At 38.7% G+C, this 26,762-nt stretch overlaps 1 protein-coding gene across 1 annotated transcript in view; it reads right to left on the reverse strand.

Annotated features, from left to right (window-relative positions):
- FAM83B (family with sequence similarity 83 member B) overlaps positions 1 to 26,762 on the reverse strand; it is a 50,379-nt gene that overhangs the window by 4,027 nt on the left and 19,590 nt on the right. The window contains exons 3-4 of the mRNA XM_065679167.1: positions 8,673 to 8,837; positions 1,202 to 1,326 (exon numbers count right to left, since the gene is read on the reverse strand). Of these exons, the coding sequence (XP_065535239.1) occupies positions 1,202 to 1,326; positions 8,673 to 8,837 (290 nt within the window). The remainder of the gene's footprint in view (positions 1 to 1,201; positions 1,327 to 8,672; positions 8,838 to 26,762) is intronic.

Genomic DNA, 26,762 nt, shown 5'->3' on the forward strand with positions numbered 1-26,762 from the left:
TGTATTTTTCAGGAAATAACGGTGTCCTGAGATCGAATCATGTTGCATAAGTTTTTTTATATTAATTTACACAATTAAGAATAATATACTTTGTAATATTTGAAAAAATCCCTAAACTTTAAACTGAGAGAGCAAGATTTCAGAAAGAGTCATCCTTCTTGTTATAATCACTATATTCTTTCAGAAAGCAAGTTTAATTGCTACAGAAACTGATGATTCCAGTCCCTGGGGTGGAGGTCTTAGCGTGATGTTATTTTTCAAAATGGAATGAGAAAAACTATCACATTTTCTACCACTGTGTGTGGATGTCAAAACAGGCAGACTCTCCCTGGACTCTTTTATACTCGTTCATTTATGAACTCGTCACTTAGCTCACTATCATTTATATACATCAGTTGGAATTTGGGGCTGGCTGAATCTCAGAGGAAATAAAAAGCCAGATTTTCAAAAGCTTACAGTAGTGGAAAACTGTGAAAGTCAGTGGCTGTGGATCTGGCACCAAGGCACTGCGCTAGCAGAAACTATTTCAGTAGGCCAGAGGAGAAAAGTGTAGCATGAAAAGAACGAAAATATTTAAGAACGTGTGAGATAAAACTGTCCCTGCTTTAACTTAGTTTTTTTTTCCAGCTCTGCAAAGCTGTAAGTTCTTCCAGCCTATGCTTTGCACACATACACTGGAAATAAAATGGAAAGTAGAATAAAGAAACTTAGCAAAATATAAAGAGAAACTATGTCAACTTAACTTTGGCAGTTCTGAATTTGACCATGATATACTACAGAGTGCCACAGAATAGGTCTATGTAAGCTTCAGAATATTATTATGAGGAGGAACTATCCAAGAAAGCTTATGAAATAATTTTGGCATCCATTTCCGCAGTGAATGTTAAACAAGAATAATTCAAACAATACAAGACAAAACAGGATTTTTCCCTCTTTTTAGCAAATCTCCAGCTATGGCAAAAGCTGTATCTTTCATTTCTTATTTGTGAAAAACTAACAGAGGATCTCAGAATTTGGCTCTGTGTTAGGCTAGTTAGTAATAAGTATCTATGATATCTTGTTAAATTGCAGAAAAGATAATTAAATTTGCCCACTGAGTTCTCTGGAAGAATATTCATAAATATTAGAAAAAAAAGAATTTGCAGTAGGAGAGGTACTGAGACAACAGATTTTCTGCGGACACCACAGTGACTGATCTTACCTGTAAGAACCATATATGACTTTCTTACAGTCAACAAGAATAAATTTTTGTTCCATTTTTCCATGGAATTTTGCTCCTGTTTTAGAATAGTAGTCTTGTCCTTTTACTGTCCGCACCCTCATGTTCTGAAAAAAGACAATTGAAATGCTTTAGTTGGTATTTATAGAAAAAAAAATCAAATTTATATTCAATGCAAAACAACCTACAGCATATATCTCATTTGGCTCTGGGATACAAAATGCTTCATAAGACATAAAAATAGTTTGGAATACAGCTGTGAATAATCACAGTATTTACTTCAGTTTCTAGCCTTGCAATACTTGTTCTAGCAATGTTAATATGTGGTAACTTACAAGTATTGCAGTGGGAGTGAAATCTGTAGTTTAGTACTGGCAGAGAGAGAACAGAATCTGTATGATTATTACATAGATTGTATATATGGAAATAGTGCAATATAAGGCTTGTGAATAGAGAGGCATGTTTTGCTTCATGGGACTGCTACAGTGACAGTTTGAAAATCACAGCAGGCACGTGCTCTGTAAAGGTCAAGGTAGATGGATTAGGGCTGTTCATGAAGCAAAATGGATTAGATTGTGTACAAGGTAAATTCAGCAAAAACCAGGAGAATAAATAAGGGAAAGGAAGAGAAGGGAAGGGAAAGGAATGGAAGGGATGGGGGAAGGGAAGGGGGAAGGGGAAAAGGGAGAGAAGGGAAGGGGATGGGGGAAGGGGAAGGGAAGGGGGAAGGGGGAGGAGGGAAGGGGAAAGGGGAAGGAAGGGAAGGGAGGGGAAAAGGGAGAGAAGGGAAGGGGATGGGGGAAGGGGAAGGGAAGGAGGAAGGGGGAGGAGGGAAGGGGGAAGGGGAGGGAAGGGATGGGAAGGGGGAAGGGAAGGGAAGGAAAGGAAAGGGAAGTGGGAAGGGGAAGTGGGAAGGGGAAAGGGGAAGGGGAGGGAAGGGGGAAGGGAAGGGAAGTGGGAAGGGGAAGGTGGAAGGGGAAAGAATGGAAGGGGAGGGAAGGGGGAAGGGGAAGTGGGAAGAGGAAAGAAGGGAAGGGGAAAGGGGAGGGAAAGGGGAAGGGTGAAGAGGGAAGGGGGAAGGGGAGGGAAGGGGGAAGAGGGAAGGGGAAAGGGGAGGGAAGGGGAAGGGTAAGGGAAAGGAAAAGAGGAAAAGGAAAAGGAAGGAGGAAGGAAAGGGGAAAGGGAAGGGGAAAGAGGAAGGAAAGGGGAAAAAGAAAGGATGAGTCTATTTCAGTCGGAAGGGATCCACAATGATAATGTAGTCCAACTGCCTGACCACTTCAGGGCTGACCAGAAGTTAAAGCATGTTATTCAGGGCATTGTCCAAACGCTTCTTAAACACTGACAGGCCTGGGGCATCTACCACCTCTCTAGGTAGGCCGTTCCAGCATGTGACCATGCTCTCAGTAAAGAAATGTTTCCTAATGTCCAGTCTAAACCTCCCACTGGCACAGATTTGAACCATTCCCACATGTCCTACCACTGGGTATCAAGGAGAAGGGCTCATAATCTCCCTTTCCACTTCCCCTTCTCAGGAGGCTGTGGAGACATTTAAGCTTACAAAAGTATTTAAGATTCCAGTCTGTAAAGTATGACTAAGTTTGCAATACAGTTAGATAAACCTTTAACATCTATGGGGGCATTTATGCATTTACCAAAAACATATGAAGTTCTAATAGACAGAGGTTGTGGAAATTTTAATCATAGTTGTCTACTAAGATCCAATGAACTGTATCTTTCCAAACAGAAAATTCCAAAAAATAGGAGAAAATCTCCAAGAGATGAAAGCATATTTCCGAATAACTCATGCTTTCTAAATCAGTATATATTTTCACTGTTGGTTTCTTAAAAACTTTTATGAAAAGAAAAATAAAATCAAAGAAGCAAGAGTTACACTTAAAAGCTGCTGACCTGGTGAATTACGGTTTAACTGAAGCTATCCAAGTTATTTAGATTTTATTTATTAGCTGAGTTTTTACACAGCATTTTTGTCAAACTGTGTTCAAACAAAAATGCAACTCACCTAAAAGGTACAAAGACAGTATTAAAAAATCAGTTTTGTGGACTCTTGTAAATATGGTAGAAACATGAAATTTCTCTCTTAAATAAATAAAAGAAGTAGTGTCTAAAAGTGCTCTAAAATTTTAAAAGGTAAAAATTTTAAAGTGAAAATACAAGTTGATGCTCATGTCTATTTTCAAAACAGCTAAAAACAAATCAGTGATAATAAGAACCCAGTTTCCATTACTGAATGGGAGCTTGACATAATTTTGCATCTCTACCTCCTAAGCACTTTTGACAATCTAGCACTGTCTTTCAAGTTTTCTGTACTTCAACTAGAAGTTTTCTTATCAATGAAAGTCAATTTTCCCACTCTTCCAGTCTGATTTTGTTGAACTTTGAATAAGCCAACCCCACTGAAGAAAAGTATTCTTTCTCCAGCAGCTACTGAAGCTTTAAGTAAAAGTAATCACGTAAAAAGCTTTTAGTTGTGTGGAGAACAGTGTGGAAAAAAGTAATTCCTGGAAAAGAAAAAAAGAAAAAACTGGAATTTACCCATTCTAAAGATTATCACAATAGTAAACCTTATGTACTATAAAATAAAATGTTGTGACTTAGTAATGAAATTTGCATTTACCTAATGACCGTTTTACTCAATTTTATATCCCATGTAATTATATTTGTATGTCAGATTTATATTTTACTATACTAAATTATATTTATGTCATTATAATTTGAAAAGGGTAACTTGAGAGGCAGCTCATACATTTTCAAATAACCATAACAAGCAATGCTGGCCTAAAGACATGACAGTTGAACACATCAAATCTTACTGAGATAAGGTCTGATAGGTATTGGACAGGATATCTCCTGGGAATCTGGAATGCTGGAGGCACAAACAAGGCTAATGGCTTGCAAATTACTATACTATATAAAAAAAAAGCTTTGCCTTAGGTACTCATAAGTTGAAATATAATTTCAAGTAGGCATATCTAAAAAATGCATAAAATTTACATTATATTCCTGGTTTTTAGAAAAATCATAGTCACTGCTTCCTCTTGTTCTCTTTTTTCTTTTCCTTCTCTTCAGTATTATTCCTCCCGCAGCTTTTTGTTCTTGCTTCCTTAATCCTATACTCATTCCCTGTCTTGGTAGGTCATCCACTAACAGACAGGAAAATTGCATTACAAAGGCATGTTCCAGTGATCATATTCCCTTTTTTTCACATCACACTTTCTTTTCCTCCACAGTTAATCCGGCATTCTTCACCTACTTCAAACCCTCTAATAAGGTGCTGGGGATGCATACCTTGAATCATTGCCCAAAATACAGACAACATCTAAGAATATATGGTAACAATGTGTTCCTTTTAGAATCATAAAATGGTTTGGGTTGGAAGGGACCTTTAAAGATTATCTAGTCCCACTCACCTTGCAATGAGCTCTGACACCTTCCACTAGACTAGGTTGCTACTACCTCCCTGGGTAACCTTTTGCAGTGCCTCACCACCCTCACAGTGAAGAATTTCTTCCAAATAGCAGATCTAAATCTCCCTTCTGTCAATTTAAAGCCATTCCCTCTTGTCCTGTCACTAGATGCCCTTGTAAAAAGCCTCTCCTCCAGCTTTCTTTTAGGCCCCCTTTAGGTATTAGAAGGCTGCTATAAGGTCTCCCCAGGACTTTCTCTACTTCAGGCTGAACACCACCAACTCTCTCAGCCTGTCTCTATAGGGGAGGTGCTCCAGCCCTCTGGACTCACTCCAACAGGTCCACTTCCTTCTTGAGTCAGGGGCTCACATGGAGGTTCTCATAAACCAACAGAAGCAGTTTGGTTAGAAGCAGTAAATATATACATACTGAACTGCAAGCCTCATTTAGTATGAAATGCTGTGTTTCATCCTGAGGCTATAGGACTACCCTGCTAATGGTAGCATGTCACTGATCATTGCATCATTGTGGGTAAAGCAGTAGCTCATTTATGAATCCTGAGAGGAAAACCCTGGCCAAACCAGAAACCAACAAACCCATGCATCATGAAGGAACCAAAGTAGTACAGAAGGTGTTGAATCAGAAAAGCTTTACAGAATCTCCTTATGAGTGCATGGCATGAGGAACATCTGCCATACTCCTGCAAGACTGAACCAAATCATGCCAGAGAAAAACAAGACCAATGCTGCTGGTGCTACATCTTGAGGAAAAGAAATAGATCCATGTATCTCTGTTCTTCTTTTGCTTTCACTAAACAGAAGGGAAAGACTGAAAGCCAAGAGCACAAAAAGTTGAAGATGTTTCTTTGTTTTTTGTGAACCTTGGGCTGACGGGGAAAAGGGAAAGGGGGAAATATTCTCCAGAGTACTGACTATTCCCTGATAGTCACCTGCAGTTTCTCTTCATCCTCAGTAAAGGCACAAAAGACTTACTGTGGTAGCAGTAAACTCAGATACAGGGAGCACGTGGATAAAAAGACCATCAATTTTAAGAGACTTATTACAAATTAACTGGAAACCCACCACACAACAGGCATACTGTTTAGCTCTTTGGGATATATTTTTCATGTTCTGATAAAACTTGTAGTATTCTAAGCAAACCTTGCAGAGTATTTTACACACCTTGCATTTTATTTCTCCTACCGTTACTAAACAGAAACATACAAAACATAATGTCACTGAAGAGGCCAAGTCCAAACTTCTCCAATCCACACTAATCCATATAAAATCTACTCGTATATATGTTAATTCTTTCAACCATAGTATAAACGCCTGTAGGTCTATAAAAGCATATTAAAAAGGCAACCTCAAATCCATCCAAAAGAAGTTAACCTTTTGAAACAGCTATAGACCCACATAATTGCACTGAAAAAGGCATTTTTTGAGCTATCCTTTAAAATGCATAGAATCATAGCATAGTTAGGGTTGGAAAGGACCTTAAGATCATCTAGTTCCAACCCCCTTGCCATAGGCAGGGACACCTCACACTAAGCCACGTCACCCAAGGCTCTGCTCAACCTGGCCTTGAACGCTGCCAGGGATGGAGCATTCACAACTTCCCTGGGCAACCATTCCAGTGCCTCACCACCCTCACAGTAAAGAACTTCCTCCTTATATCCAATCTGAACTTCCCCTGTTTAAGTTTTAACCCGTTACCCCTTGTCCTGTCACTACAGTCCCTGATGAAGAGTCCCTCCCCAGCATCCCTATAGGCCCCCTTCAGGTACCGGAAGGCTGCTAAGAGGTCTCCACGCAGCCTTCTCTTCTCAAGCCTGAACAGCCCCAACTTTCTCAGCCTATCTTCATACAGGAGGTGTTCCAGCCCCCTGATCACCCTCGTGGCCCTCCTCTGGACTTGTTCCAAGAGTTCCATGTCCTTTTTATGTTGAGGACACCAGAACTGCACACAATACTCCAAGTGAGGTCTCACGAGAGCAGAGTAGAGGGGCAGGATCACCTCCTTGGACCTGCTGGTCACGCTCCTTTTGATGCAGCCCAGGATACAGTTGGCTTTCTGGGCTGCGAGCGCACACTGAAGCTGCCTCATGTTCAGCTTCTCATTGACCAACACCCCCAAGTCCTTCTCCGCAGGGCTGCTCTTAATCTCTTCTTTGCCCAGTCTGTAGCTGTGCCTGGGATTGCTCCAACCCAGGTGTAGGACTTTGCACTTGTCATGGTTAAACTTCGTAAGGTTGGCATCAGCCCACCTCACAAGCGTGTCAAGGTCCCTCTGGATGGCATTCCTTCCCTCCAGCGTATCAACCAAACCACACAGCTTGGTGTCATTGGGAAACTTGCTGAGGGCGCACTCAATCCCACTGTCCATGTCACTGACAAAGATGTTGAACAAGACCGGTCCCAACACCGATCCCTGAGGGACGCCACTCATTACTGGTCTCCAGCTGGACACTGAGCCATTGACCACAACTCTTTGCATGTGGCCATCCAGCCAGTTCTTTATCCGTCAAGTGGTCCACCTATCAAATTGATATCTCTCCAATTTAGAGACAAGGATATCGTGTGGGACAGTGTCGAATGCTTTGCACAAGTCCAGGTAGATGATGTCAACTGCTCTACCCCTGTCCATGTTTCTAATTTCTTTTGGTTTAGGAGGGTAAAACTCCTGCCATAAAAAGGCATACAATTTTTGGCAATCTCTACAGCATAGCAGACTCAAGTATTCAGCACATGGTGGTATCTCATGTTCCAGAGTATGGAAATACTGCCAAATACTCACTTCACTAAGGCAATCTTGACCATCTGTTTACAGATCCACAACACGGTTTTAGTATTTTCTTTCAGAAAGTCCCCATAGCTCTGTGTATTAGGCTACCAGAGGGCAATCCCACACACATACACAAGAAACAAGAATGGAAATTGGTATGGGAATACTTTTAGGGACCTAAGTCAACATTCCAGAGCAAAAATTGGCATAAAATACAGGTTTGCTCAAAAATACTATCAAAACCCCTTCTTTATCTTCACTAATACACCACATCTCTCTCTGGTTTTTAGACCCGGCTCTTAAACTGGATGCTGCTAAGAGCTTTTATAACGTTTTTTTTCCTTTGTGTGAACATGACCTAACTAGCTACAAGAAACTGCAAACAGAACTATACAGAAATTCAGCCAAGGCGGCACTCATTGTTTTGCAAAACTCTGGCAGCATCTCTGGAATTTCTTCAGTGCTATCTATGGTACTGTAAATCTAGAAGTATTTATGAAGCATTTACTTTGGGTCAGTGCAGCTCATGGCTTGTATTCTAATCCCTGTTAAATATTACAGCAGTACAGGACATCTTGTGAAAAATGTAAGCGTTTAGTCTTCTCATTCTTAGAGGATAAAATGACATATTTCATGTATAAATGTAATACTCTCTAGTAACATGGTTTAGTGGTGGTCTTGGCAGTCCTGGGGTAATGGCTGGACTTGGTGACTTAAAGGTCATTTCCAACCTCGCTGATTCCATGATTCTACGATGTAGACAGACATGATATTATGGATTTTCAGGAAAACATAAATAAAATAGAATTGTTGGCCTTTTAAAGTACTTTAATACATAACAACTTAGAAGAAAAATATCATGAAGTCTGCAATTTATTAATTTACATAAGCTTTATGCCTCTATTTGCAATATACTTTAAGAGAAAGCAAAAAAAGCAGCTAGTTGTTCAAGCACAGTGTTCCTAAATACATAATTGAAAATTGCTTTATAAATAAGAAAAATAATGTAATTTGATCAAATATTTGTTTTGACTCATAAAAAAGACAAAAATCTTTCTAAAAACATTTGTAAAGAGAGTTCTTCTGAGAGCTTACCTAGTTATACCTTATCGTTAATTTGAAAAAGCCTATATTTGATAATCAGTTTTTGAATAACAGTCCCTGTTTAGTGGGTTGTATAGGAATAAGTAGTGAATATTCATGTACAGGAACATCATGTACAGGAACACAGGAAGCCTTACCCTGAGCCTCTGAACTTGACAGCCTTGTTTCTCCGTCATTTTCAGAAAGTGACTGAAGTTTGACTCATCAAGCAGGAGATACACCGCAATCCCTCTAGCAGATGCCTCCACAATTTCTCTAAAAATATCCACATCGGTAAACATATCCATAACAATGGCAATGACCTGAATAAAACAGAAATGACAGAAATTATTATATACGCACATACATAAAACTCTTCACTGAAGCTTGCATTGGGAAGCTAACACTAATATTTTTTACTCATCCAAAAAGTTGTAATATTTTCCATGTGGTGCCACTTAACCTAGGATGCTTTTCTAGACCATTGGATATTCTTTTTGAGAAGTCAGATGATGACGTGTGTGCCATTTGTCGCATGTACCAAAGCTGGGCAAAAAGTTACCTTGTGGGTATGTATAGCAATTGATTATATGAAGAAAATTCCTGAACCACAGCTCTCAGTGCAGCAGTGGAGACTGCAGCGTCAGTAAAATCACGAGTCTGTGCCATAAGTGAAATCACACCACTGATGTAGTCTGGTTGGTTTTAAAGGCAGGATGCAACAGGGATTGGTAGTGTCCAGTTCCATACCATCTCAGTGATACATATAACACCATGTCCCCCAAAAACTTGCACTGGCAAAGCAGTGGGAGTTCTGGAAGTCTCTTCAGCTATCTTTTGAAATTGTGGTGGTAGCTGTTAGTTTTTATCATTGGGATCATTGTTTATGTAATAATTTTCTTCCAATATACTGTATGACAGAATTGAAAAGCATACTTTGATAAATACATATAAAATAACTTTGGTTTTATAATGCTTCCAATTTAAATATCTGCCTTCAGTTAGTGTGCATTATACCTAGCAAGAATGTATGGAGTAATTCTAAAAGGAAAGCCAGTGGAAGAGAAAGGAAGGGGAAACAGCCATGTAAACACATAGTTAAAAAATAAACTATCAAAATATAACTGCACTGTTTGGTGTGAAAATGTTTTCAGATAACATTTTTGTTCAAGGGGCTTTTTCATCTTTCATCATCTTCTCTAAAGCTAGTGGCTCAAAGGCTTGAAGGAGTCAGTAAGCAGACATTGAAGAGCTGGAGGAGTTGACATCAGGACTCATACTCATTCAGCACTCTTACTGGGATGAAATTTTCTCAGCTGGTGAGAGCTTGAAGATTAGAGTGCTGAACACCAGCTACTGATACCTTTAAACCTGTGGGGATAAGGTATGTATTTCTGATTGGGAAAAACAATGTCTTGCTAATGGTATCTTGGAGATAATATACTGTTGACATTTTGGGGAAGCAATTTGGGAAGAACTAGTTTGAAGCATTAGAGGTGATAACAGAGGGAGAACAGGTATCTGTGTAACTTAAAAATAATATTCTTATCCACTACAGTGTCCACAAAAAGTTTCAATGAGATGTCTCAGTTGCAAATTCAAATCAGAGGATCATAGAACAGTTAGGGTTGGAAAGGCCTTAAGATCATCTAGTTCCAACCCCCTGCCATGGGCAAGGACACCACACACTAAACCATGTCACGAAAGACTCTGTTCAACCTGGCCTTGAACACTGTCAGGGATGGAGCATTTACAACATCCCTGGGCAGCTCATTCCAGTGCCTCACCACCCTCACAGTAAAGAACTTCCTCCTTGTATCTAATCTAAACTTCCGCTGTTTAAGTTTAAACCCATTACCCCTTGTCCTGTCACTACAGTCCCTGATGAAGAGTCCCTCCCCAGCATTCTTATAGGCCCCCTTTAGGTACTGGAAGGCTTCTATGAAGTCTCCATGCAGCGTCTCTTCTCCAGGCTGAACAGCCAAAATAAAGTCCTTAACAAATGTCAGAGCACACTTGATAGTGAGCTTTATCATTGCCAATAATCTTTAAACTATCTGTACCTTAATCATAATGGAGAAATTGTTAAGTTACAGTCACTCATCTTATTTCGGAATTGAAATATTTACCTCACTCATAAAATTTGTTAAATGCTGTTGTGTTGCACTCACCCAAGTAAAAGTTATGTCTCCTGTCAGAAGTTGGAATAGTTCAGTTGTTTTTGAATCCTACCTGCTTAGAACTAAAAAATCTCACTTGTGCCAAGCAGTAGAAATATTAATGAAAGCTGACATACATGAAATAAAAGTAAAATAACAATGTCATTAGGAAAGGTAAAAAGCTCCTGAAGTAGCATAAATGAAAGGATTAGGCCATATTGTAACAAGTCACCTGGCAAGAAAAAGGCTCTTTACAAATCCACAAGTCAGCGAATAACAGAATAGCATGAAATAATTGAGTTCTTGCAAAAATCTTAGGTAATATGCTCATGAAGCATGCCATTCATTTCATTGACTTTTTGAAAATAAAACCTAAATGTGATTTTTAACAGTGCAAATTATATTTCTTTATCTAAATTGGAAAGGAAAGACTGAAACCCTGTTGTGGTTTAAGCCCAACTGGTAACTCGGAACCACGCTGCCACTCACTCACTCCTCCCCGCTTCTTCCTCCCCCTGCTCCCCCAGGGATGGGGAGGAGAATCGAAAGAATGTAACTCCCACAGGTTGAGATAGGAACAGCCCAGTAACTATAACACAAATCACTACTGCTACCACCAATAATAGTAATGATAAGGGAAATAACAAGGGAAGAGAATACAACCTCTCACCACCCGCCGACCAACACCCAGCCCAACCTGAGCAGTGATCTAGCCCATCCAAGTAATTCTGCACAGTTTATACACTGGGCATGACGTGCTGTGGTATGGAATACCTCTTTGGCTAGTTTGGGTCAGGTGTCCTGTCTCTGCTTCCTCCCAGCTTCCCCTCCTCCCTGGCAGAGCATGAGACTCAAAAAGTCCTTGGTTAGAGTAAACATTACTGAGCAGCAACTAAAACCATCGGTGTTATCAGTGCTGTTCCCAGGCTGAAAGTCAAAAACACAGCATTGCACCAGCTACTAAGAAGGAGAAAAATGACTGCTACTGTTGAACCCACGACAAACCCACAAAAGTTTTATCCTGACTCTAAGGACACCATCACTTTCAGACTGCACCTTCTGCTTGGTCTTGTATCTGAAACACACAACATTAACTGAAGATGGCAATCCTATTTATTCATCTGTCTTGTTTCACTTATGTCTTAGCAGAAATCTGCCAAGACATATCAAGTGTTTTAGGTAAAAAGACCAAAGAAGCAAGTTTGTTCTCAAATACTTCTGTTTCATTACCAATGTCTCCCTCCTTCTGAACTCCCTAATTTCTTTTTAACCTTTCCTTTAGTTCATATCTCTTAGAAATATGTGCTCATTACAGTCCAGGGTCTATTTAAACACGAGAGAAATCTTGAATGGATTCATTAGCATTTGCTGGCATGAATACATGAAATATTCAGAATCAACAGTACAGCCTTCAAAAATCATTCTAGCATTTTCCTAGGGCAGATATCTAAAATGCTAACTTGTTTGCAGCATCTGTGGTTAGAAAAGACTAGAATACTGGAAATCCAAAGAAAAGGAAAAAACATGAATTAGTAACAAAACCTAAAAACCAACTAGACTGGCCATATCTATCTTTATGAAGAGTGAAGGAGAGAAATAAGTAAGAAAGCAGGCCAGTAAACTGGTGGCATAAGAAGGATGCATGAGCACTACTATGTAAATACCTTGCAACTTGCGAATGAACAGGAAGACTCTTCTGTCTTCACTAGCAGAATTCTTCTTAAATCATTTACCTCATTAATTTTGGAGTTAATTCTGCAAAGCATCAAAGTAGTCTTGCAAGAAATAGTAGGTTTCACTTCCAGAGTTGGAATAGGGATTATGTTTTGAAACCTAAGGCCTCCACTAGCTGAAAAATCCTCACCAAATTTAAGAACATGTACACAAAGCCACAGTTGTATCTGACAACCAACTGGACATCCATTTTTTCATTCCCTGGAAACCAAAGATGACTCTCGTTGTACTTCCTCATTAGCTTGCCCATTCATTCTTAGCAACAATCTATTAATCTAGTCAACATAAGTGTAATTAGACTCAATTGCTGGAGGAAGAAGAGTGCCAAATTTGAACCATTCATATGATATACATTCATTAGTAAAAAGTTATTTATAGTGATAAGATCACTTGTGTGTACTAATTTCTACAAATTAGTTTGATCACACACTATAGATTTTGATGCAGAGAGTGGATTCCATTAATGTCACAGAATATTCTGGCTTTTAAATGTATTAAACTTCCTTCAATATTTTTTTTCTTTTTTCTTGGGGGGAAGATGTGGGGTTGTGCAGAAAGGGTACATTTCCCCATGCATTTGACTACTTTGCAGAAGGGAGTATTGAGCTTGGGGAAGGAAAAAGCCAATATGATATTCAGGGTCGCAAGTTTTGATTACTTAAGGAAACCAAGACTAGGAAGTTACCTCAAAAGAGGTATTCTATAGTGTGTATCTACCTTTAATTAAAGATGTAGCAACAGCTGCAGGATTAGTTACTTGCTGCATCACTTTGGAAGAAAAGATTTCACTATTATGTTTTTTACATTTGTTTTTGCAATTGCAGACCTGATTTCTACCCTGATACTTACAAGAAGCCACATAACAGTGAAATCCAGGAGGAAAAAAAAATTATACAATTCAAATTTCAAAAAATAGGTCAGAAAAATACCCATTCCACAAATTCTGTTTCTTACGGCCATATGTCAAGACTATCTCCCAAGGTAGAATGCTCCAGTGTCATACAGTATAAACAGTATAAACTGCCATTTCCTTTCTGAAGCATATTTGTTTTTCAAAATGCAGAGGTCTTTTCAAAAGCAAGCACTAATGCTTCTACAGGGAATACAAAGCTCATCCAAACATGCAGGGGACACTGGACAGGTTTATCAGTTTTCTGCTGAAAGCAACCCGAACTCTGGAAGAACTTTCAAAACCTTGAGAAACTGATTATTACCCTGATCAAAATGACCCTCAGTTGGGAATAATTAAGCATTTTACACTTTCAGGGATGTGAAAACAGTTCATAAAGCAGATACTTGCTGTGTATAATATCATATAACACTGATAATTATGCACAGCAAGAGTTAACTACCACCACCAAATTTGGCATTAGATAGAACAGCACATTTCAGTGATCAACTGAAAGCAAAAACAGTGCAGAATTTCTTTTTTTATATATATACTAGTCTTCTTTCCCCAAAACTAAATTTAAATAACCTTAGATTGTCCCTACTAATCTTTTCATCTTATCTACCAATTCTTTTTTCAAAGCAATGAATGCTTTTTAAAGTTAAAATTTGGTTTCAAAGGCAGCCTTACAGAAGAAGAGAATCTGCTGAAGTCAATAAGCACAAAATTACTCCTAATAGAGCTGACAGACTTATCAATTTACATGAAGGCACCAGTAGAGCCATATTCTATTACTCTTACTACTATCCTGATACGAAGACTACAGTTTGCAATAGAAAAGTAAAGCGTCACACATTACTTTAACATTTTAAGTACAGGTAGAAAAAGTATAATTGTGTTGAATAGCACTACTTTTATGCAAATATTTTAAAACACTTATTTTTTCCAGTAAGTGGAGTTATTTAATTTGCACAGTATTAAGTGACCTAACATTTTAAAAATCGTTATCTCTAAACTATCAGATCATCATAATTTGAAGTTCTTTTCATTCTTTAAAAGTTTTTAATAATCTCCAAATTCAGGATGACTCATTCCTACCTAAAATACTAGTGACAAGATTCATGAAAGACAGACACACATATCTTGAAAGTTAAAATAAACAGCTATAGCTGAGATATCCTGCAAAACATGAAGATTCTTGCAAAACAGGAGCTTAAGTACACAGTAACATGACACCAGACTGGATACTATGAGACTGTAAATGGAGGCTGATGCTCAGTTCTGTTCATCTATCATATTACAGGGCCAATCATTGCTCACTAGTTTGGGCCCATTCACAGGCATTACATTTGTTTAAATGTTTCTCACCTTTAGAAATTAACTCTATTCAAAGGCTTATATAGAAGGAAGTTGCCAATCCCAACAGTACAAATGCATCTATCACTAAACATCTCCTGAGCATATCCAGAGGAGTGTGACCAAGATGCTCAGAGCTGGAGCACTTGCCCTGTGTAAAGTATGTGCAGGAGCTGAGTTAGTTCAGTCCAGAGCAGAGATAGGTTCAGGGAATCTTACAGCAGTACCCAGTGCTTTACAGGGAAGGTCTTGAGGAGACAAAGCCACTTTCTCATAGTGGTGGCAGGACAAGAGACAACAGTTAAACTGAAACAACAGCAGTTCTGACTGGATATAGGGAAAAACCCCTTATTCCCTCAAGAACAGCCCCGCAGTAGAGCAGGTTGTCCAGTCTCTATCCTTGGAGGTTTTCAAAACCCAACTGGATAAAGTCCTGAGCAACCTAGTCAGATACTATCAGTCACCCTGCTTTAAGCAGGAGGTTGGACTGGAGACCTCCTGAAGTCGCTTCCAACTGACCAAGTCTGCAATTCAGTGATTCAGACATCTTCACTCCCATTATTGTCAAAATCCAAGCAAATTTTGACATGTTTGGAAGTAATTATAAATTTTGCTCTGGGACTTAAAGAAAACAAAACAAAACAAAAAAGACTATAAATAAACAATACTAAGAAGGAAAGTTTTTCTTCTTTACTTCTTCCATTTTGGGTAAGAATTCTGGTAAGAAAAATCAATAGATTGTAACCTTCATAGCTCAGTTTTAGAACGTCAAAATCAACCCTTTCAATGGGTGTGTTCTGAAATTACGGCATAGAGGTAATGAAAGTACTTTATTGCTAGTGCTCTGTAAATCTATCTTGTGAATTACTGACAGTTTCATTAATCCCAATATCTTCACTTCTTTCACAGGACTAATTACAATTCTTTAAGGTATATCTTGCAGAATGTGTCATTTAACACCTCCTGTGTTATAAACAGTAAAAAGGAATTCTCTAATGCAGCTGCTTTCCTAGGTCACGCTTTACTAAAAAGACACGTACCATTATATCAATAACCTAGTAGGAAATAATGCTAAAGACCTATCCTACACTGCAAGAGTACTGATTTCTTGTAACCTATGTGAGGCTTACTTCGGGCATGCTGTGACAAATTTCCATATCACTGTGCAGTGCTTTTGAAAGCCACTACGCTTCCTCAACCTAAGATCGAAGCAGCACATTTCAGATAGAAATGTTAACTCTATTTTCGTTGACCTTCTCCCTGGCACTCCAGTCAAATTCCTTTCCACAGATATCTATTTTGCAGAGAATCTCCTTATGGCACATGCTTGGTGTTATCTGAATCTGGCCTTTCTCAGACAGCAGACATATCACAATGCTTGCAACAGCGCAGAAAGAAGACAGAGTACTGCATACCTTGCCGTTAGCAACAGGACACAGGCAGAAATTTGGCTGCGTGGGTTTAAGGCACCATAAAAGAAAGTGAGACAAATTTTGTGATCAATGCAGAGAGCCTTCCCACTAGTAAGCTACATTATACATCCCACAAATTATTATGGGTTTTTTTTTAATTATGTTATGCTTTTGTTTATGGTTCAGGGTCTTGATTCAGTTTATGCTTGCTGCAATTCCTATTAGCAGAATCCTAATAAATCATCTGATATCCTCACTGTTGCTAACATCAGAGTGCTTCTAAAATGGTAGTACAGTAATTTCATATTAATATTCAAAATTGAACACAGCCCTGAAATGCTTTGCATAACATATCCTTCCACTGCAAAACATACTTTGAAACCATTGTGATTTGCACCTGAATATCTCAGGTCACCTTTGGGTTGGCTGTTATTGCTGAGGTGTCCCATAGCAAATGTAGCAGATCTGAAGTCTTGAAACAAAGGACCAAAGAACAGTATAATGGCAGGAGGCCTCATCTGAAAAGAGAGCCTAGATACAGTAATAAAAATAATAATAAAACATTTGAGTGTGACCCATTCTTCTACAATTTCAGTGGCAATGTAATGGAACAAATACTGAGATGATTTATATCTATGCAACTGCCATGAAGTTAATGTCACTGCTTGTAGTATATTATCACCAAAATTCGCTCCCTGAGATCATATTTAATTTATTTAACAGGCTTCTAGATTCAGGGAGCAGTAGACCATAAGTATACAATGTACTCTGAAACACTGTCCCCACTATAGCACTCTTTAAAAGCAATTTAATTAAGTAAAGGGTGAAGTCTGGCACTTAACTATAACAGGCAGCTACCCTACCTCAGAACCACTGAGGTAGGGTTAGGATTAGGGTAACCCTAAGGTTTTTAGGTAAACTAAAATCCTAGAAATCTCCTGCAATACAATACGGGAAAAAACAAAGCAAACTATTCTCAGAAAATAATGAATGGAGGCAACCACATAAAGCACTATATAAATAGTTTAGCCATGTAGCGCACATGGCAAGGCCTTATCTGTCAAAAACATGCAAGAAAGATGTGTGGTAGGAGCTATCTGCAATAAAGAAAAATGTTCTGATATTAGCAGCAAAGAATGATATGGCAGTAAAAATAGGAGCTCTGAAGAAGGACATGATTTAACTTTGAAATACTAGGAAGATCAATTTTTTACAATGTACCATCTTCTAACAACTACCTCATGATTTTGCCTTTTGCTCAATTTGGCAGCTTTGGTGCAGTTTACCATGTTTCTGAAAAAGCAGATTAGAATATCAGGATTACCTCTTCTACAAACAAAACTAAAACCAACACAAAATAAAAGTTCTCTGAAGTGCAGATAAGATAAAAAGGATGTGGACCTGCTGAAGTGAGTCTAGAGGAGGGCCACAAAGATGCTCAGAGGGCTGGAGCACCTCTGCTATGAAGACAGGCTGAGAGAGTTGGGCTTGTTCAGTTTGGGAAAGAGAAGGCTCAGGGGAGACCATACAGCAGCCCTCCAGTGACTAAACGGGGCCTACAAGAATGCTGGTGAGGGACATTTTACAAGGGCATGGAGTGACAGGACAAGAGGGCATGGCTTTAAACTGGCAGAGGGGAGATTTAGATTAGATATTTGGAGGAAATTCTTCACTGCGAGGGTGGCGAGACATTGGAACAGGTTGCCCAGAAAAGTTGCGGATGCCCCATCCCTGGAAGTGTTCAAGGCCAGGCTGGATGGGGTTTTGAGCAACCTGGTCTACTGAAGGTGTCCCTATGGCAGAGAGATTGGAACTAAAGGATCTTTAAAGTACCTTTCAACCCAAACCATACTATGATTCTATGATTCTGTGATTACCTTTCAGAAAGCTACTGCACGCTGAGTTATCAAGTCATACATGAACCACCTTAAAATGATACCTTCCGTATTACATCTTCAAATTCACACAACTAAGAATTTTACAGGTGGCCATCTTGCAAAACATATGGGAGTGAGCTACATTAATTCTATAAATGTGATCTGTATCTACAGGTTTTGTAGTTGTTATTCTGGCTGAAGGATTAGTGAGAACTCATCTCAAACTGACTGAATTGCAGGAGACACCATCTCACTGTGGCTGGTAGCAGAAGCAATAATTCCTCTGAAGCTTACTTTTGCACATGCAGAATGAAGTTTAAGCATGTCATGGAGATGAGAGGAGTGAAGGGGATATTCTGGGGATTCTTTGTGGGGACTTTTCAAGAAGTGTTTATAAACCTAACCCTTGGAAGAAAGGATCTGCAAATAGACAGTTGCTGCCCAGCGACTGGCATATCACAAACAAGAAAAGATTTATCTAAATCTGCAAAGAACTGTCATGCAGGGTTAAAGCAACAAGCTTTCGGTGTTTAACACTTTGCTTTCTGCTTGTAATGCTCCCATCAATGACTACACCAGATCTGGTATTTAACAAGAAAGCTGTGTTCGGTCATTGCGAACAGAAACGAGCAGAAAATCCTTGGCATGATTGAGGGAACATTCTTGGGAGCTTATTCTGCCCTTTCTTCTCTTGCCACTGATGTCGTCGCTCTATTCTCAGTGCCATGTGGACTGCAGCTGGTTGGGTAGCAGGATTTTAATATTTGTATTTAGCTCTTCAGAATGCTCTTACTTAGCTGTTATTTTGGGAAGCTGCCAAGCTTTTCCTGAGAAAAGCAAATAGAAAGGAAATGCCAGGATTTCTGACAGCCTACGAATCAGCTATACCAAAATGGAAATTCATGGCAAAAATAAAAGGTACTTCTGTAGCCTCTGGCTTTCTGTATGATGAATTTCAAAGACTTGCTGCTTCACAAATGAATTTAAGTGTATTAACATCTTTAATATGTGGGTTCTCACTGGATCCCTTAATATTTAGCAAATATTCAGGCTACTTGACTTACTATTATGATGTTATACTTTCTATTTTAAATTTGTTTGTAAGTAGAAGTACTTATTTATTCATGTGTGCATTACTTAGTGACAGCCCAAAACCAAACAATGTACAACCATGTGATAAGCCTTAATTAGAATAGTAATTAGAAATAGTAATAGAAATAGTAATTAGAACTAAACTCTTAATAAACTTTTCTTCTTGATCGGCCATGCAGAACTGAAAACCTCATACAGCAACCTCAGAGACCAGTCTCAGTTTTGAGACTTCCTCCAAATAATTGGAGCACTAGCAAGAGGAGTAGATGCTGTTGGCTAGCTTCTACCTGGTCAAGGGAAGTATGAGTTGACCACTGTACAGTTAAGAACTCTCTCAATATTTGAAACTATGAAGGGCTGCCATAAATTGCCATACACTGTTAACGACATGGGAAAAGGCCACCTCAAACTATCAGGAGGGGGTAAGATGATGGGGTGGAAGAATGCAAAGGAATGAAGACATTACAAAAAATGTGCTAAAATTGTCCATTCCAATTGCTCCTGCTTACAAATATTCTTCATGCCAAGGTAAACTAGACTGGATGCCAACATTTTTGAGGGCTCTTTCCAAGATTTTCTTCAATAATTCTTAAAATAATTTGCTGCTTATTGAAGAATCAAAGTAAACATCCGACATTCTGACATTTCAGCTAACCTGGATAGCAATTCTTGAAAAAATTTTGGGGTTTTGCCACCTTTAAGAGTACATTTTTGGTGAGCTTTCTAAGACTGTGAATGGAATAAAGTTACACACTTCCTGAGAGTTTAGCTTACACATTGAAAAACACTAGGCAAGGTATAGAAACCCACAACATTAATGAACACTTACAAGCTGTAGCCTTTAAACTATAAAAACAAGCAACATTTCTTTAAAGTAGACAATTTTGTCAGCATTTGTTAATTAGACACTTGGAAACAATGAAAGATTCTCTTAGTCGAAGGCTGATTTATAGGAACATGAGATGATTCAGACCCCCTTTTCTAGACTGGGAAGAATCACTTTGCTTTTAAGTTTGCTTAGGCAAGAGCTGTGCACTGTCTGTCACCTTTGAGATCTTCATGGTAAACATGTTTCTGAACTGAAATGAAATGGGAAAAGCTGAATAGCTAATATTCATATTTTACAAATAAACAACATTTTTAAAATATCCTGCACATATTTCAATGTTGCTGCTAGTATATATCGTTCAGACACACACACAAAAAAATCCAATGAAACATAACTATATTGTTCAATTGTATAATACTGCCAGAAATCCCTTGCAGTTACTTACACAAATGGATATGTAGTACAGATACATTGAGCATGTAAGAAAAGAATCAAAAAAGAAAGGCAGGGACTTAAGAAAAAGGTGGAAACAGTGCTTCTGTAATACACCTTGTAATGGACGTAGATGAAAACAACTGTTTCAAAAGCGTGAAACATTTACTTTCTGCATTTCTAAGCACATGAAGATTTTGGTGGATCCAAGTCAGCACTCAAATCTGATGTGTTTGAGTTGCTTATGATTCAGAAAAATGGACTTTTGAATGCCTGTGTGCAGTATGTTGACCATAGTCCACAGGGATGACCTATCAATCATTTTTTGTATGTGGAAAAATAAAAACATGCTTTTGTGAAAGACTTGTAAGCCATGTACTGTTAAGTCCATGAGACTTATACCAGGGTGACCTTGCAGCTCGTAACAGAACTTAATTAGAAGATTATTGTTTTCTAACATAAATGACATTACATCCAAGAGAAAACAAATCTATTTTGGATGGCAAGGCCCAATTAAAAAAAAAAATAAATTAAATTGTCAGATTTCAAATTAGTGGAAGCCTACAGACCAATCTGCGTGACCTGATTATAAATACTGAGATGAGCCCTAATTATATGATTAATTGTTGGAGGTTACTTGTCAGCAAACACTCAAAACAACTTCATCTAAAAGCTAGATTTCATAATCCTAAGGAACGCCGCTAATGGAAGTGTCTCAGAGATAAATGTAGAAAAGAAGGAGAAATAAAAAAAAAATTGAAGTCCTTGCAGAAGACACTGTTAGATGTCCACAGAACCTCAACTGAGACTAGAACTGATTCTGGTTAAAAACCTCCCCTAGCTCAAAGTATTGTGAAACTAATACCAAAGTAGAAAAAGCAGATCTCAACAGAGGCTCCTGTTACCCTTTGGAAAGAAGTGGAATAAAGTCCTTGTCTTACAAGGTTAAGAAGGAACACTACACTCCATTGCAACAGAGTAATTTTTTTTACCCCAATTGCCATTAACAGACCTGGATCGTTTACACCCGAGACAGGAAAGGAATTCATTGCTTTGCTGTTGGTCATTTGTAATCAAACTTTCGAGTATCAGGGAAGTAACACGCCCAATATTAAAAAAAAAACATCTTGATGATCAAACTGGTTGGTCAGCTTTACTTCTGAAAAGAAAACCAACACGGACAATGAATACAGACATAAAGATTAATCATATATTCAGGGAAGGCAAGGAGGAAAAAAAAATCTTTTCAAATAAGGCTTATTTCATCCTTTTTTCATGATGAAAGCTTTTGTATTCAGCTTCATAGATGTGACGAAGAGTCGGTAATAGACACATGAAGTATACACATTTCAGGACTTGTTAACAGCTGTATGTTTAAAGCAATAATCCCGTGAAAACCTTCTGGTTGTGTGTGAGTATTTCTAGCAGCTTGTAGGACTCAACGATACTAAAGATTTTCATATTGCTGTTACAAAAGTGCAAGTAAAACCACTACAATTTACAGATTATTATGCCCTACTTGTGTTACCCTCCTCCCTCAATTCTCTTACTGCCTTCCATTCCTACTCCCTTCACTTTCTCCCTTCGTCACCTTAATTTTACTTCTCCCTTCCTGTCCCTCCCTCCCTATTTACATCAAGCTGTGTGGTTTGGTTGATATGCTAGAGGGAAGGAATGCCATCCAGAGGGACCTTGACACGCTTGTGAAGTGGGCTGATGCCAACCTTATGAAGTTCAACCATGTCAAATAGAAGGTCTTACACCTGGGTCGGAGCAATCCCAGGCACAGCTACAGGCTGGGCAAAGAGATTCAGAGCAGCGCTGCAGAGAAGGACTTGGGGGTGCTGGTCAGTGAGAAAATGAACATGAGCTGGCTTCAGTGTGCGCTCGCAGCCCAGAAAGCCAACCGTATCCGGGACTGCATCAAAAGGAGCGTGACCAGCAGGTCCAAGGAGGTGATCCTGCCCCTCTACTCTGCTCTCATGAGACCTCACTTGGAGTATTGTGTGCAGTTCTGGTGTCCTCAACATAAAAAGGACATGGAACTGTTGGAACAAGTCCAGAGGAGGGCCATGAGGATGATCAGGGGACTGGAACACCTCTCGTATGAAGACAGGCTTAGAAAGTTGGGGCTGTTCAGGCTTGAGAAGAGAAGGCTGCGCGGAGACCTCTTAGCAGCCTTCCAGTATCTGAAGGGGGCCTATAGGGATGCTGGAAGAAAGGACTCTTCACTAGGGATTGTAGTGATAGGACAAAGGGTAACAGGTTAAAACTTAAACAAGGGAAGTTCAGATTGGATATAAGGAGGAAGTTCTTTACTGTGAGGGTGGTGAGGCACTGGAATGGGTTGCCCAGGGAAGTTGTGAATTCTCCATCCCTGGCAGCGTTCAAGGCCAGGTTGAACAGAGCCTTGGGTGACGTGGCTTAGTGTGAGGTGTCCCTGCCTATGGCAGGGGGGTTGGAAATAGATGATCTTAAAGTCCTTTCCAACCCTAACTATTCTATGATTCTATGATTCTATTTCAAGTACTTCAAGCCAGTAAATTTGAGATTGGAAAAAAAAAACTGATTTTTGGATACTGAAAGTGGTCCTAAAATAGATTCCTACACATTTTATACAAACTTTATGTCACTTTTATTGCACATTTTGTGACTATATCATTACGATATTGACAATAAAGCTTTTGCTTCCTGCTACAAATGCTATTTACTTCACTGACACTAATTTCAAACCCTACAGATGCACTTATTCTGTTTAAGGAGCTCATTTCAAGCATCAATATGGTTAGGGTAAACCAGAAAAATACAGAATCCAGGCTGTTCAAATTTGTTGGTCACAGGTCAGTGACAGGTCAGTATGAAGGAAAGCCAACAATCTTCCTGCATAAATGAGAAGTTACCTCAGGGTTTAACTCTGAAAAATTCTCTGTTCTCCTTATATATATATCTTTAGCAATTTCCATTTTCAGCTACGTGACATAGTAAAATGCATTTGTAAGTAAAAAAACAGTGCCTAGACAAATACCACTAGAAACATCTAAATTGCTAAAAAAAGCATCAGCAATTATGTTAGATCAATACAATATATATTACAGACGTAGTCTGTACGGTACATAATTACATCTGCATGTCAGGTAAGCAACACAGCCAGATGATTTTAACTATTCTTTTTAACATGGTGCCACTTGAGCAGGAGCCTTCTCTGATGCTCAGGAGAAATGGATTGCATCACTTGCTTACAGAGCAGTTACAGTAAATGGTGCAACATGTTGCTAATGACTGTGTGCTGGCAGGCTGCATTTCAATTTCACCTATTTCAAAGACAGGTTGTGAAACTAATTAATTATTGTCTGCAAATCATGTTGAGAACCTCAGGTGAAATCCATTACCCTGGCATGCTAGATTATTTATGCAGATTAGATGAAAAAGGCAAAAAATAATTGTGGACTAGTCTGAAAGCATCAGCAGAATGTCCTAAAGATAAGAAAAGATTAATCTTGTTAATAAGTAATTATGTGCAGCTTTTCAGGAAGAAAGCAAATTCAAACTTTTCAAAATGCACATTACCATATGGAAGAAGATGTTTGAAATGGTAGGAAAGCAACTAAAAAAACCCTGCTCAAACCTCCTGTGAAGCAAACTGAAATGAAGCAGATAAGTAATTCCACAATTCCTGCAGACCCCCGAGAAGTGGATAGTGAATTGGAACTAAATAAGGTATTAAACAAAATTTAATTCCTGGATTAAGTGAAATATTTCAAATTTGAAAACATCTAAAAGCTTTCTAAGGGAAACTTGACAGTTCTTGTTCAAAGGTGAATCTTCCACAGATAGTGAGACATTTGAGGGAGTAGCAAGTCAATGCATAAGAAAGGAAATTAATAAAAACAAATTTTAAAAATGAAAGAAATATTTCCTTCCGATTTCTTTCTGCCAGACTTTTTGCAAAACTGATCTTTCAGTCTTTATGTAAGCTGAATTTTGAATAAACATTTTTGTCAGACAACAGCAAGCCATACAGCTTATGATCTTGGTGACATGTACTTTATTTTTTTTGTACGTGCAGTCAGCATCAACTTTCAGTGATCTGCTCATAGCTCCTCAATAAGGCCACAGGAGAAGTATTAATTCACCAGTTTAAATTTGATAACTGCAATTATGCAAAATCACAGGAAAGATTATTTGGTCTCTGTGATAAAGTCAGATCAAATAATTAAAATGCTTTATCTTTGATATCGACTAGTCTTTCCATTTAAATGTAAGCTTACTTTTACGGTTAAAAATTTAGTCAGTGTACTCATAGTATTTTCTTAAGTCCAAGTCCTAGGCCACTTCCAGGATGTATTTGGGAAGGAGGAGACAGCCGGGCTGCAGGATAGAGTTCTGCAATCCAGACTCCATTGTTTCAGTCATCAACAGGCACTGTCATCCCACACTCATGGTCTGTTCCTCTTATTTTTCTCATCCTCACAAGGATAATGTGAAGCACTCTTTCATGAATGAGTAAAATTAAGAGTTAGTCAAATAATGAGTTACTGGTGCGCAAGGAACTGAATTCTTTATACTCAATGGAGTTTTTGACAAATATGGCAAGTTAATACGGTTTTACTATCGGGTAGAAGAGAAACATGTTATCACAAGTCTTCCACTGTACAAATTCGTGTTTGTGAGATCATTCCCCTTCTACAAAATATTCCTCCTGACGTGCATTGCTTGCTGGTTCAAACACACCCCCACCACCCCCCCCCCCCCCCCCCCAGTTGGGTAATGATAATCAGAGATCTAATCATGAAGCATGCTGAACACCTGCAAGAAATGCAAACCTCCTGCTAGAGCAAGGGGGTTTCTTCCAAACCATCACAGCAGGCATCTGGACTTAAGAATGGGGGAAGAAGAAAATCAGTCTCAGAGCACCCATTGCAGCACTTCAGTAGCTTTCTTTGAGAAATTCACTGCCTGTTTGTGCCAGTGAGGTCCCTGAAGCCACAAAACATTTCCAGTGATGAACAGGTGTATACCTCGGGGGGTATATATGCTAGCAAATGTAAGGGATAAAGAGGATAATTCACTTGTTTTGCCATCGAAAACGTCTGTCTAATCAGAACGAACAAAAGGCAGAAACACCACTGACCAACCCACCCACGCATTAAGACACATTCTGTTGGAAAATATGCTCTTCTAAAATGTACCATGCATGCCAATAACTTAATATATCAGATGACTTGAGTTGCTTAAAATAAGGATGGAGATGAAAACCTGCAATACCTCTGTGGAGGAGAGGTGAACATTTTATTCCAAGAGCACTTTGGAAAATAACTGCTTTTTAATGCAAACTAGTGCCTTTCAAATAAGCATTTGTTCTTATGAAGTGCCTCTCTGATCTCAGGAAATATCTTCCCTTGAGTAACCTACATACTCCAAATTCAAGCCAATAAGGCTCTCTGTACCAGACTGCTATGGATCCTGTGCATGTGTGCATACATAGAAACCTTTACATTGTAGAAGACTGCACCACATGGAAACACACTGACTAAAAAGGAAATACTCTAATATTTGCCTCTTCATATAAAAAATTTCAAACCAGATTTGTATTGACAAAACTGTGGAAAAACCAGAACTTGTTTCAGATGTAATAACAGAACAGTTTTAGACCTTTTTTTTCTTCCTCACTTAAAAATGCATATATCTGTATCTTTTCTTCAGAATCTTCCCTTGTAATTCTGAACCTGCTCTCAGATGTCAGTACAGTCCGCACTCAGGAGAGAGATGAGGTGCAGCTGTCAGGAAGGAATTTTTCAGGGAATTTATAATTTTTGGTCATCTGTGACCAGTAGTTGTTAATTAAAAGATACTCCAGTCTCTTATCAATCACAAAACCCACAATATGCATCATCCTAATTGACACAGGAGCAATTTTTGCAATGAAACAAGAGTCAGGTATGCAACAGGTAAGACTTCCATGATAGTTATGTGGGTCACTGAGCATTCACTGAAACACATCCTAAATCAGAAACACTACTTTGAGTGAACAACAAAAAATACATCTCTTTTCTTGTTTCTCACAGCTGTATAGAGGAATACTGTGGAAAAAAGTAACAGTAGAACAATGGTAGATAATGGATAAGTGAACAACTCTGCTTTGTATTTGGATATGACTGAAACATTTCTGCTTGAACACTCTGAAGCAAGCAATCTCATGGAGAAGAACAAATACACAAAAGACTGATGTAAAATACAAAGTTTTAAACCTGAAAAGTTATATTCCAGCTTAAGCTCTCGAAACTGTGTTCACTACTTCTAGTACATGAGTACCCCAAACTTGTCTTCAGAAATCACTCAAAGCTAATATTCACATCTGTAGATGAGGAGCCTGTGTTCTACAATTTCCTACAATTTTCTGCAATTTCTATACAAGTCTTCCAAGTCCTAGACCAATACACCAATGCTTTTGATCACAAGACTTATATT

This window comes from Lathamus discolor, chromosome 5, assembly GCF_037157495.1.
Source record: "Lathamus discolor isolate bLatDis1 chromosome 5, bLatDis1.hap1, whole genome shotgun sequence".
Lineage (NCBI taxonomy): Eukaryota > Metazoa > Chordata > Aves > Psittaciformes > Psittacidae > Lathamus > Lathamus discolor.